The sequence below is a fragment of the Gouania willdenowi genome, chromosome 17 (assembly GCF_900634775.1).
Source record: "Gouania willdenowi chromosome 17, fGouWil2.1, whole genome shotgun sequence".
NCBI classification, from domain to species: domain Eukaryota; kingdom Metazoa; phylum Chordata; class Actinopteri; order Blenniiformes; family Gobiesocidae; genus Gouania; species Gouania willdenowi.
The window spans coordinates 1487711-1500012 of record NC_041060.1 but is presented as its reverse complement, the minus strand read 5'-3'; the positions used below and the strand labels follow the sequence as shown (position 1 = coordinate 1500012).

The 12302-nt window shown below is 36.5% G+C and overlaps 1 protein-coding gene and 1 non-coding gene across 2 annotated transcripts in view; both read left to right on the top strand.

Moving 5' to 3' along the window:
* chd7 (chromodomain helicase DNA binding protein 7) overlaps positions 1 to 12302 on the top strand; it is a 119026-nt gene that overhangs the window by 84747 nt on the left and 21977 nt on the right. The window contains 4 exon segments of the mRNA XM_028472066.1: positions 2196 to 2395; positions 2477 to 2636; positions 8495 to 8584; positions 12009 to 12112. Of these exon segments, the coding sequence (XP_028327867.1) occupies positions 2196 to 2395; positions 2477 to 2636; positions 8495 to 8584; positions 12009 to 12112 (554 nt within the window).
* Positions 997 to 1128, top strand: LOC114479889 (small nucleolar RNA SNORA35). Its single transcript, XR_003676035.1, has one exon. It is a non-coding gene; the product is annotated as a small nucleolar RNA SNORA35 (small nucleolar RNA).

The following is a 12302-nucleotide window of genomic DNA, read 5'->3' as shown; positions in this document are numbered from 1 at the left end:
ATCATAGCATCTCTTCTTTCACTGCTAGATTAGCTGCATGCCAACCGACCACTGGTTACCAGCGCCCTCTGCTGGTCAAAACAAATATCTAACGTAATCAGTGCAATCACGGGTTTATTTTAAAAGTCCAATTGTTAAGGCACAAAACACATTTTCAGTTGCAATTTTAAAAAGAAAAAGAACTATTATGTAGTTTAAACCAGAATTGAAATGAATCGGCTTCTTCTTCATTTGTATTATTCCTTTATTTATTTCATTCGAGATTTATTTTGAGTTAAATTGCATTGTTTTGAATAGTTTACCAAGGGATTCTTTTGAAAATTAAAAATAAATGGAAAATAGAACAGTATTTTCTCGTTTTCTTCTTCCCAAAAAAATACAGGAATATTTTTCATCCATCATTTGACTACAGTCCCATTTTGTAAAATAAATCGTGAGAGAATCGTATCGTGAATTGAATCGTATCGGAGTTGAGTGAATCGTTACAATCCCTACTTTGCATTCAAGACCTGAGAAATTAACTTGCTTCGCTTCACAAAAGTAAAGTCCTTCAACATCGAATATATCCAAACACCAAAAAACAGAAAATGACCACAAAAATACACAAAATGATGGTAAAAATACAAAAAATTGACTTAAATGACTTCCCAAAACACACACAACCACCAGAAAAAAAACTCAAGCCAACAACTAAATAACAAAATGGCAACAATAATACACAAAACGAGATGCAGAAAACCCTTTTTAGTTTTCTGTATTAAAGCTCAGATTGGTCATTATTCTAATGAATGTTAATAATTTGGCCCCTGGCTCAGATACAATCACATGTTTACGCCCCCCGCTGTGATAACAGATGCCCAATCTCTGATATAAAGGAAACAAAGGCTAAAGATATTTTAATTCTGACATTTTAATATACAATAATATTTTAGGAGGATTTCAAATGAATTGCATAAAGAATCTCCAAAACTAAATAGATTGAAATGGTATGCATTGCTGCACTGCTAAGTGACTGGACTTCCTCTATCGTGGTCTTCCAACTCTCATTCCAGTGCCAGATGAACCTCAGTTTGCAGAAGGGTTGAGCTAAACCATTGGCCCCTCCCCTTTCGAAGGCTGAGAACAATATCTGCACGTGCATTTGTTGTTTTGTGTCTTGTGGTTTTGTTCAGTTTTCTTGTTGTTTTGTGTATTTTTGTTGTCATTCACTTATTTTGTTGTGGTTTTTTTTGGAGATATCTTTGTGTAATGGTATTTGGTTGGTTTTTTTGTATATTTTTTCCTGTCGTTTATTGTGTTTTTTGAAGTTGTTTTGTGTATTTTTGTTGTCAGTTTTGTTGTATTTTGTTGCCATTTGGGTGGTTTTCGGTTTAGTTTGGATTGGGGCATGTTTGTTGTTGTTTTGTCTTTTGTTTTGTGCATAATTTTTGTCATTCATTGTTTTTGTTGGTTTTTAGGAATATCTTTGTGTAGCGGTATGTGTGTTGTATTTTGTCTGTTATTTGTTTGTTCAGTTTTTTTCATTTTGTGTTTTTTTTAATGTCTTTTTGTTGTTTTGTGCATCATTATTGTTGTTCCTGGATTTTTTTTTTTTTTTTTTTTTTTTTTTTGGAGATATCTTTGTGTACTGGTATGTTGTATTTTTTGTGTATGTTGTTTTGTTTAGTTTTCAAGTTGTTTTGTGTGTTTTTGAGGTCATTTGTGTATGTTTGTTGTCATTTTGTGTTTAAGTTATTTTTTGTGCATAATTGTTGTCATTCAAGTGGTGGTTTTTTGTTTGTTGTTTTGTGTTTTTTAAGATCATTTTGTGTATTTGTGGTTGTCATTTTTGTAGTTATAGTTATTTTTTGCATGTTTGTTGTTGTGTGTATTTGTTGTTTTGTAAATTTCTCTAATTTTGTGCTTTTGTCTGTCGAATTTTGTGTTATTTTTGTTAGTGCTATTTTTTCGTAATTTAATAATTTTCTGGTCTTTTGTGCTTTTACTTTGGGGGCATCATAAAATTAGTGGTGTTGCTCATGTCAGCATTATGCAGCACTAGGTTTTGTCTCATGTGCAGCTGTTTTCACACTCTTCTGTCCTATTATTTTCAGGTATTCAGATGATCATAATTTCTGAATGTTGTCGTTAAACTTATGCCAGGTGGTTTTTACGTTGACTAACTGAGGTGTACATTCTGTGCGTCCCGTCTACAGCTGGGGTCGGTGGAGCGACATCCTGGCTCACGGTCGTTTCAAGCGACCGCTGAAAGAAGCCGACGTGGAAACCATCTGCAGAGCTCTGCTGGCTTACTGCCTGCTGCACTACAGAGGAGATGAAAACATCAAGAGCTTCATCTGGGACCTGATCACGCCGACTGCAGACGGGACCACCAAGACCCTGACCAACCACTCTGGTACGTCACTCAGGGAAAAGATAAGGCATAATGTGGGAAAAGAACCCTGTTTTATGGTCCCTGTCCTTTCTCTCTCCTCAGGACTGTCCACCCCCGTCCCTCGGGGCAGGAAAGGGAAGAAGGGAAAGCCTGCGACCCTTCCTCCACAAACGCCACGAGCTGATTGGCTGGCCAGCTGCAATCCAGATCACCTACTGCAGGAGGACAGCTACAAGAGACACCTGAAGCATCACTGCAACAAGTAAGTAGGGCCTAATCATTTCCACGTTAACTGAATCTCGGATGCTATCACGGATTCGACCAATAAAAATGGAATCCACCATTGTGAATGTGGAAATGAACAGAATGTGGATTTATTTTGTTTCCTCACAGTAATGTTTTCTGAAAAAACTTATTAAAAAAAGTTATTTTAACAAATGTATGTGGAAAACACGAAATTTGGAAAAAAATTCAAATGGGTTTTATAGGGCCTTAAGTAAAACCTTCAACACACAGTGCTCTACAACATTTCCATCAAGCTTTCTCTTGTATAAATAATAATAATAATTTATAAAGCGGCATTCACAAATGTTTGGGCATGATTACAATTACTCAAATTGAATCAATAGCTTGAAATATTGAGCCTCCATTGATAGGAATTCAAACGTGATGGGAATACTTTAGCTTCAGGCCATCTCATTTCCACTTATATCAGGGTGTCAAACTCGTTTTAGTTCAGGGGCCAAATACAGAGCAGTTTGATCTTATGTGGGCCACAAATTTTATGGGAAAACGAGCAATTCCAATATTATTGTGACATAGTTTGGACTTCTACGTATACATTAGATATAAAATATGTAAGAAACCGACAATATCCAAGCAATAAGTGACAGATATCAATTCCAACAGGATCTTGACTTTAATTTCCCTAGATTCTGTGACCAATTTCTATTTAATTAAGGAAAGCATGTCATAATTTAAGAAAAATGTAATGTAATGTAAAAAAAATTCAACATTAAAAATCATTGCTATCATGCAAATATTGTTCAGTTTCATTCACACAATGATTCATTTTTTTCTCTCTCATTTTTACTTCTGCCTGCGGGCCAAGATGGATGCTCTAAAGACCCGGATTTGTCCCCCAAGCCATGAGTTTGACACGTGGTTTAAATAGCTGCACTTTTCTCATGCTGCATTAAAATGTTTAAGTGCTAGTGCTGCGATACTCACACAAAACAAATAATTGATTCAGAGATAAGCTATCAGCTCATTTATTCATCAATTTTATGGATATGTTTACATTATTTTGGGAAGTTATGTATGGATAGCACGTTAGCATTCCTGGAACAATACCTTCAAAACAAGGACATGGATACACACACAATGAAGTGTTTAAGGACTTCTCTGTGCCCTGTTTTCAGGCAGATATACATACATACATATATAAGGGATGGGACTTGATTAAAAAAATAATCTAATTAATTTGGGGCTTTGTAATTAATTTATTGAAATTAATCACGAGTTAGGTGCAGATCAATATTTGCCATAAAAAGCAACACTTCTCAATCTAAATGGATTTCAGTGGATGAATTAATCAAATAATAAACACAGACAGAAATGCAGTAAACTCAAACAATTTTTAATGTCACAACTGTGGGGAAAAAAATTAAAATTATCCCTGGCCAAAATTAAACAATCCAAGTAAAACTGCCATTTTAGTTACATTATGTGCTTTTTACAACAGTGTTGGCTTTAAATGGTAAAAAAGAAAGAAAAAAAAAAACAATTCAACATAAAGTGCTTTTTCAATTCAAGTAAAATTTTAAATATAAATGGTCATTTGGCCTAAATTTAAATCTTTGGAACTCCAAGTATTAAAACCGTACCAGAAAAAAACAAGCAATGACAAACAATTCAGTGCTGTTATGAAGCAAACTGTGATGAAATGCGTTAAATTGATTAATTGTAATTAACGCGTTAAAGTCCCACACCTTATATATATATATATATATATATTATATATAATTATATATATATACACACACACGGTACACTACACTATAGTTTCTCTTTTTCTTAAAGCAGCAAGTTTGTGTGTCTGGGTGTGTGCCAGGCCAGGTGCTAGGCAGGCAGACCTGTTGGAAATGGGTGAAAGACATGCACACATACACTCTTGCGCGCGCGCACACACACTAACACACACATACACACACTTGGGGGTGATTATGTGCTGCCATCTGCTAGGCTTGAGCACAGCGTTGTGTGGCTAATCAGGCCTGGCACATTGATGGATGAGCACACACAGCCTGCCAACAAACACACACACACACACACACACACACACACCACACACACACAGGATGCCATTGATGCACGCGCACACACAATGAGTTGCAAATGACTGCCCCCCCCCCGTCCTCCTCGTCCCTCCCTCTTCAAACTTTCTGCTCTCTATTTTCCTGCTCATCCCACTCCTCCTCTACTCTGCTCCCACCCCCCGCTACTCTTTTGCTGTCTTCTGCTCCAAACGCCTTCACTGGTGTTAAACCCCGCTGACAAATCTGGTGATGAATGTTTAGAGTGAAGCCGGCGTCTCCGATAGTGTCGAGTTCGATGTCAGAGAAACAAATCTTTGACTCGACACCATTCGTTTTTTTATAAAAGCTCCAATCCAGCTGTTACAAACAGTGAAGAGTGAAGATGGCCAATGTTCTGTCAGCAGCAGCAGCTGCACAAAGCACTAACTTTGTGTAACGACTTTAATTTAGCAGCAAAGAAACCATGGCTCAGTTTCACTCTGAGTAACGTGAGATCAAAGATCCAGGAGTCATTTCACAGACCTCTGACAAATAGCACCCGTCGTTTGCTTTATATCATCACACCCTCAGTGAGAACAGGAACACACACACACTCACACATACATACACACGCACGCACACACACGCACTACGGAAGGATCGGGATTGAAGAACTTAAAGCTGCTCGCGACAATGTTTTTTTGATCAAATAAAGACCATTTTATGCCTCTTAGATCAATAAATCAAAGAAATGTAAAAGGTTGGAGATGCAGCTCGTTTATTTACATTGTCAGGAGAGTTTTGTGCATTGCATTGTGTGGATGAGGAATTTCATTCTTACTATGAATTATCAGAAGAAAACTGCCAAAGTGACTTCTCAACACATTTCCAGTGTTTTCATGGACTTATTGTTGTGATAAAACAGGTAACATTATATGACGAGGCAAAAAAAATTCCTCTACATGTGCAGACAAATGAAATGAATTAGGGCTCGAGCACAACGGTGCGTAGGTCCTATTGTAATGCATCTCATTTTTATTATTATTCTTACAAATAAGTGATTGCATTTTAGGACCTAAACACATTCAAAAATTCCTGAAAATTTGAACTCATATTAGGAGTGGTGAAAAATGTGAGATTTTGGGGGAATTAGACATATGAATGGCAAAATGACTCAATAGCGCCCCCTTGAACATTGTATTTGCTCCCAAGGGGAACTGATGACATCATCACTATGAAAATTCTGACATAATCACTCTCTACAGTGATGACATCATCACAGACAGACAGATATACGTCTTGCATCCAACACTGCACTGTTAACGTACTTCACACATTCATATTTTTATTTTAAACATACATGTTTATTTGGTTGTGTTATAAAACAATCTTGATAATAAAGTTGAATGTTTATAGATATAAATATTCCTCTTAGCAGCCTGTTCACTAGGATGATGTGCTACGCTTATGGAAGTTATGAAGAGTTTGTAGAGCTAAATAGATGCTAATTAATTATAGTAGCTTTCATTTGTATGCCAAAAAAATGAGTTATGGTTTAACCCAACCGTCATTCATTGTCATAGCACCACCTATTGGTAAAAGGAAATCATAGACATTATATTTGCCCAGAACATTGCAGGAAAGTTTATGATATAATCCTTGAACATGATCAGCTACGTCTCAACACTTGAACTTTTCTACCACAGCCCGACATGTAACACACCAACGTGTACCAAGTTCCGACATGCGTGTGGTTGTGGGGGCCCGTTCGACGCTGCTTGCAGATTTAATTGTAATTAAATTGCTTAGCACTTATGTCATTTATTGTTTGTAAACTGTTATTTTTCTCATGAAATTGTTTTAAAACTGCTTTTATACGCGTCGTCAGTCTTAACTTTGACACCAAATTTTGATTTAGTCTAGAATATGTCAGGTATTGTCTAGTTTTAGTCAACTGATAGACATTAAGATTTAAATATAATATATAGAGCATAATTTATGCATGTTTTAAAGATGAAATTACCATTGATCAACTGGATGGTAATAATGTTTGTAAATACACACAGACAGATTTGATGTAATCATTGCAAATGATCACGAGTTCTGATTAGATTTCATCCCATGTAACAAAATTATAGTTTAGTTTTTATTCGTTGACAAAAATAATTTTTTTTGATATGAGGAAAAAGTGTTTTATGACACACGCATAAGAAGGTGGTTTTAGGTTAGTTTAGGCCTCATAGATCAATAAATCATAGATCATTGCTCTGGGGAAAAAAAGGGGTAAAAGGTTGAAGATGCAGCTCACTTATTAACATTGTCAGAAGAGTTTGGTGCATTGCATTCTGGGATGAGGAATGTGAGTCTTACCGTGATTTTCTCGTGTTTGCCCCCAAAAAACTCTGCTAAAGTGACTTTCCTTTGTTTGAAATAAAACAATAACGTTTATTTTGGTCCGAAACTGTTTTGTAATTGAATGTCTGACGGAGTGAGGCGATATAACGGGGAATACCGGGAACAAACTAGAACAAAAATGAAGTCAAGCCAATCACTGTCCTCCTTGTTTGGCTGAGAAACACAAAAAAAAATCACAGTAAGAATGAAGGAAAAACACTTTGAATACAACAAACTTTCAATCTGCACTGTCTATCGTCTCCAGAGGCTTTAACAATGTTCACCAAGATGGCACCTAGGAGGAAATATGTTTTTACATGTATCAGGGTCCCCACGGTCATGGAATTCATGGAAAAGTTTTGGAATTTGAAAAAGCAATTTTTCAAGTCTTAGAATAATTTAACTGTTTTTGAAATATAGCCTATTTTATTTTAACGTTTAAAATCTAACCTTCGCTATTACTGTGGGATGTTAAGCAAGTCCCTTAACCTTAACACCTTGTGTAGTACAGCTGAGTTTCCTTTACAGTTTATCGCAAAATAAGTATAATTGTGCTTGGAACGTGTCTCCATTAAAGGTTGTTTTGGGGGAGGAGCCTCGTAACTCCTGTGAAATCTCACCCCATGAGACTTCGCTGCAAGAAGACGGATGCTCAAAACCTCCTTATAACACTCTGCATTCCTTCGTTGTTTCACGTCTGATTTGGCAGTAATTATTTTTAAGTATAATACTAGGAAATGTCACGGTCTTCTCTTCAGTCCGCACGTGCCGCACCATGTTTTCTTGGAGAGAAGTGGTCATGTGACCATGTTGGTCACGTGACATTCTGTGACGTGTATTTGCGTAAAGCGTGTTTCCATAGCGCTTTTACGACACATTTAAATATCAAAATGTCTGAAAGTCCTCCTCATGAAAGTTTTTTCAAAATTCGTGTTTTCAAAAAAAACATGGTTGTTTGTTACATTCAATAGCTGATAAATTATTTAAAAAAACATTACAAGATGAGTGTCAAAGGCTATTGTGTCATTGTATGATTTTATATATATATATATATATATATATATATATATATATATATATATATATATATATATATATATATATATATATATATATAAAATATGATGCCTTAGTGATGGACACAACTTGCATTTTCTGTGCCACATTTTTGCTACTAACGTGGCCCACTGTCAGACCTCTGTTACACTAGTACACTGGAAAAGCATGTTCATTTTTGCATTCTTATCCTCTTGAATAGATCTTAGCGGTTCAGAACTAAGTCATTGAAATTTGGTAAAATATTTTGGAAAATGTTTTGAAAAAAATCACTGTGAAAAAAAGTGTGGGAACCCTGTTTATTAACTTGCTTAAATAATTAAGTGAATTGAACGTTTGTCTAACTTTTCTGACCTCGTGCTTTGTTTTTTAGGGTTTTACTGAGAGTGAGAATGTTGTATTATCTGAGACAAGAAGTTATCGGTGACCAGGCGGAGCGCATCTTGGAAGGAGGCGACTCCAGGTACGTACCCTAGCTTCTCCTCACACACATTCTGTCCGTTTCTGGGACATCTATGATTTAATCCCCCTCATGGTGTAACTAATATCTCTGAAAAAAAACAAATAAAAACTCTATAAAGGAGGAATGATTTCATTTAAATAGTAATACGTTGGATTTTTATGAATAAACGGGGTTGAAATGAGTCAATGAAGACACAGTATTAAAATAAAGGCAAATTACAGCTAAAAAAGCTATTAATGCTCAACTGGGTAACATTATCTAATATTGTGCGATGTTTGAAATATTTATTTAATTCTCAATCTTATTTTAGCGTCAGAATTTTCTGTTTTTATAAAACAAAAAAGAAATTCTGAGTTTTAATTTGTGATGCCACCGATTAATAAAATGCAGAAATGATTTAAGAGGGTTATTAGGATTCATAGGAAGTCAGAAAAATTAAATAAAAAAATTTCTATATGTTCATATTCCCGTCTGGTTTTTAAACCTCCAAATTCATAAATTATCTTTAAAGAATGTTAACATGTATTCACTCTGATGGTAAATAAATGTATATGTTAAGTAGGGGCTGAACTTTAAATCAATAATAATTAGAGAAAAATAGCGCACTAAAAAACTAAATAGTGGCACTAACCTCGCGTTAGCACTGGCCTCGCGTTAGCACTGGCCTAGCGTTAGCACTGGCCTAGCGTTAGCACTGGCCTAGCGTTAGCACTGGCCTAGCATTAGCACTGGCCTAGCAATGGGATTAACCTAGTGTTAGCTTTAGCCTAGCAATGACATTAGCGTAGCATTAACATTAGTCTAGCATTAGAATGGTTGGGGATGAAGGGGTTAAATGTTGAAAAAGCTGAAATTTCCAACAGAAATTAATGGGAAAGTCAAAAAGTTTAAAATTAACAAGTTATAAAAAGCCATAATATAAATCTCAGGAACGCTCTGAATTTTTGATCGCTTTTTGGTCAAAACGGGACAAACGGTGTAGGAGGAGTTAACGCAGATGGAAGAAAAAGGACGCCTCCTGCATCTTCACTAATAAGTGTAACGATCAGTTTTCTTTGGAGTCGTGTGTTAATTTTCCAGTATCCGTTTGGGAAAGTGTTATAATGTGTTGGAATGTGATAAAGGGAGCTGAGAGGCAGATATTTCTCTGAGCCTCTGATGAATTATTACTAAAGAGTATTTCAGGCTGTTCCAGTGACCTCTTTGGAAGCTTCTCTTCCCTATTCTAACAAACACATTGCTCACTTTATTTCATCAGGGGAGGGAAAAACCTTTTATCACAATTTGACCCACTTAGAAGTTTTTTTTTTTGTTTGTTTTTGTGAGGTTTATTTTTTTTTGACGAGCTCATCGATCGTTGCGGAGCCAGCGATGGGTGCTGATGTGAAGGTTGGACGGTGGCGTTCACCTTGACGCCTTCCTTCCCTCCCTTCATCACGCTCCGACGGCTCCGTCACGGCCTCCATCATCTTTTTAGTCTGTCACATGACACTTTTGGTACCATCTGTCTATCTGCCCTCTCACTGCACTGCACTTTACACTCCCAGCATCCCCCATCACCCAGATGTGATGCATTTATAATGTGGAACACGTGCACTCCATGTTGATATCTTCAGCCCTCCCCTTTGTCCCTCCCCAGCTCAGTGGCTACTGTGACAGGCGTGTGTGTGTGTGCGTGCGTGCGTGCGCGCGCGCGAGAGCATACGGGAAGCCATCGTGCCAACATATGCCACTGGGATTTAGTATGCCAGTCTTGGCCCACATGCCTCTGTGTGTGTGTGTGTGTTGCCAAGGCTGGGCATGCTGCTGTTTGCTGAGATAAGGGACTGTTTCCCTGGTTTCTTCTCTCCTCCTGTCTCCCTCAGTCTTTCTGCTTCCATTGTGTGTCGAACCTTTTCTCTCTGTAACCACCAACAAATATCATTGTATTTTCCATAATGGAAAGACTTATCACGGTATTTATTTATCATCTTTATTTAGTGTTTAGTTGGTGCTACAAACATAGAAGTGACAAAATATGATATTGTTACTTGCATGAACAAAAGAGAAAACTAGTTTTTGTTGGTCTCAGACAATGCATTTTAGCTTAGTCAGTAAGTCTGTACATCTTTAATCAAGTTTTAGTGTAAGGCAGACCTGGGCAACTGGTGTCCCTCGGTCTAATTTTGTGCAAACTCCAAAATATGTGTATTAAAATGATTCCAAAAACACACCAAATGATGGAAAGGACAAAAATATAACATACAAATGACTCCAGAAACACAAAAATTATCAAAAAAAAGCAACAGAAATGAGACTCAAAAACACAGAAAATAACAAAAATACATGAAAAAACTCAAATACACAAAATGGGTTTAAAAGGACAATAAAATACACAAAAATGACTCCAAAACACACAAAGTAAAACAAAAATGACTCCAAAAACTCCCACATGACTCAAAAAACCTGTATGACTCCAAAATTACAACACACAAAATGATTTAAAAAACACACTAAGTGATTTAAAGGGCAACAAAAATGAGTTCAAAAACACACAATAAAAATATATAAAAAGACAACAGAAATACACAAAATTACTCTAAAAACACAAAGAAAAATACACCAATGAAAAACAAAATGAGTCAAACAACTCACAAATTACTCCAAAAACGATATGATTCCATCAACGTACTAAAGATACACAAGTTATTTGTTGTGTTTTTGTTTAATGCTCAAAATGCTGATGATGTGGTCAAACAATGACTTTTGCTGTAATAAGTTCGTTCAAATTGATTGTGGTTTACATGTTTGAATAATCCTGGTTTGTAACGAGTAAAAACACCCGTTTGTGTCGTGTTTGTGCTTTTCAGTGTAAGTTGGCGACAGGTTTCAGCATTAATACAACCATTAGATTGTTGGGTTTTTGTTCCTCAAGTGACGCATTTGTTCTCATCGCTGTGGTGAGATGAAGGTTAATAGTATCAGATTAATATACGGTAGCTTTGTTTACATGTTCACTAAACACTAACAAACTAATATGTTAAAAAAAAGAATACAAAACTAACTTGCTGGAATTAATGACGTTGTAGAAAATCAAAAAACAGTACGATAATTTGAGCCTCTGGTTATAATTGTTGGGAAAATAAGAAATCAGTTAAATATGATTAAACTTTAATGCTGTTAATCACCGGTTTTCTGTCCTTTTTATTAACTCTAGCCTCCTAATTCCTGTTTTTATTACTCATCCTGTATTAGCCAGTAATAAACTATTAAGTAATGAACACTTTGGCTTTGATCTTTTGTTTTTTATCTTTAGCCTTTGATTTACTCACTTAGATTTTCATGTTTCCATTACGATAACAGCTAAACTGGTCACATGATCACCTGTTTAAGGTGAAACTTGGCACTGGTGGGTTTTATATATATTTTCTTCTGTCTGTCACAGCATGTTGGATATCTGGATCCCTCAACCATTCCACGCTGAGGTCCCAGCTGACTGGTGGGACAGCGAGGCGGACAAATCCCTGCTGGTCGGCGTCTTCAAGCACGGTAACAAGAACATCCTCCTGCCCTGCACCGTGTCATTGTCACACCCTCTGGACACGGCCATTACTAATAATCCTCCTTCATACATGCTGCTCGCTCACATGTCTCTCTCACACACACACACACACACACACTCACAGACATGAAGATAACACACGTCGTCACCTTAGGACACACACACTTTCAGGGCCAC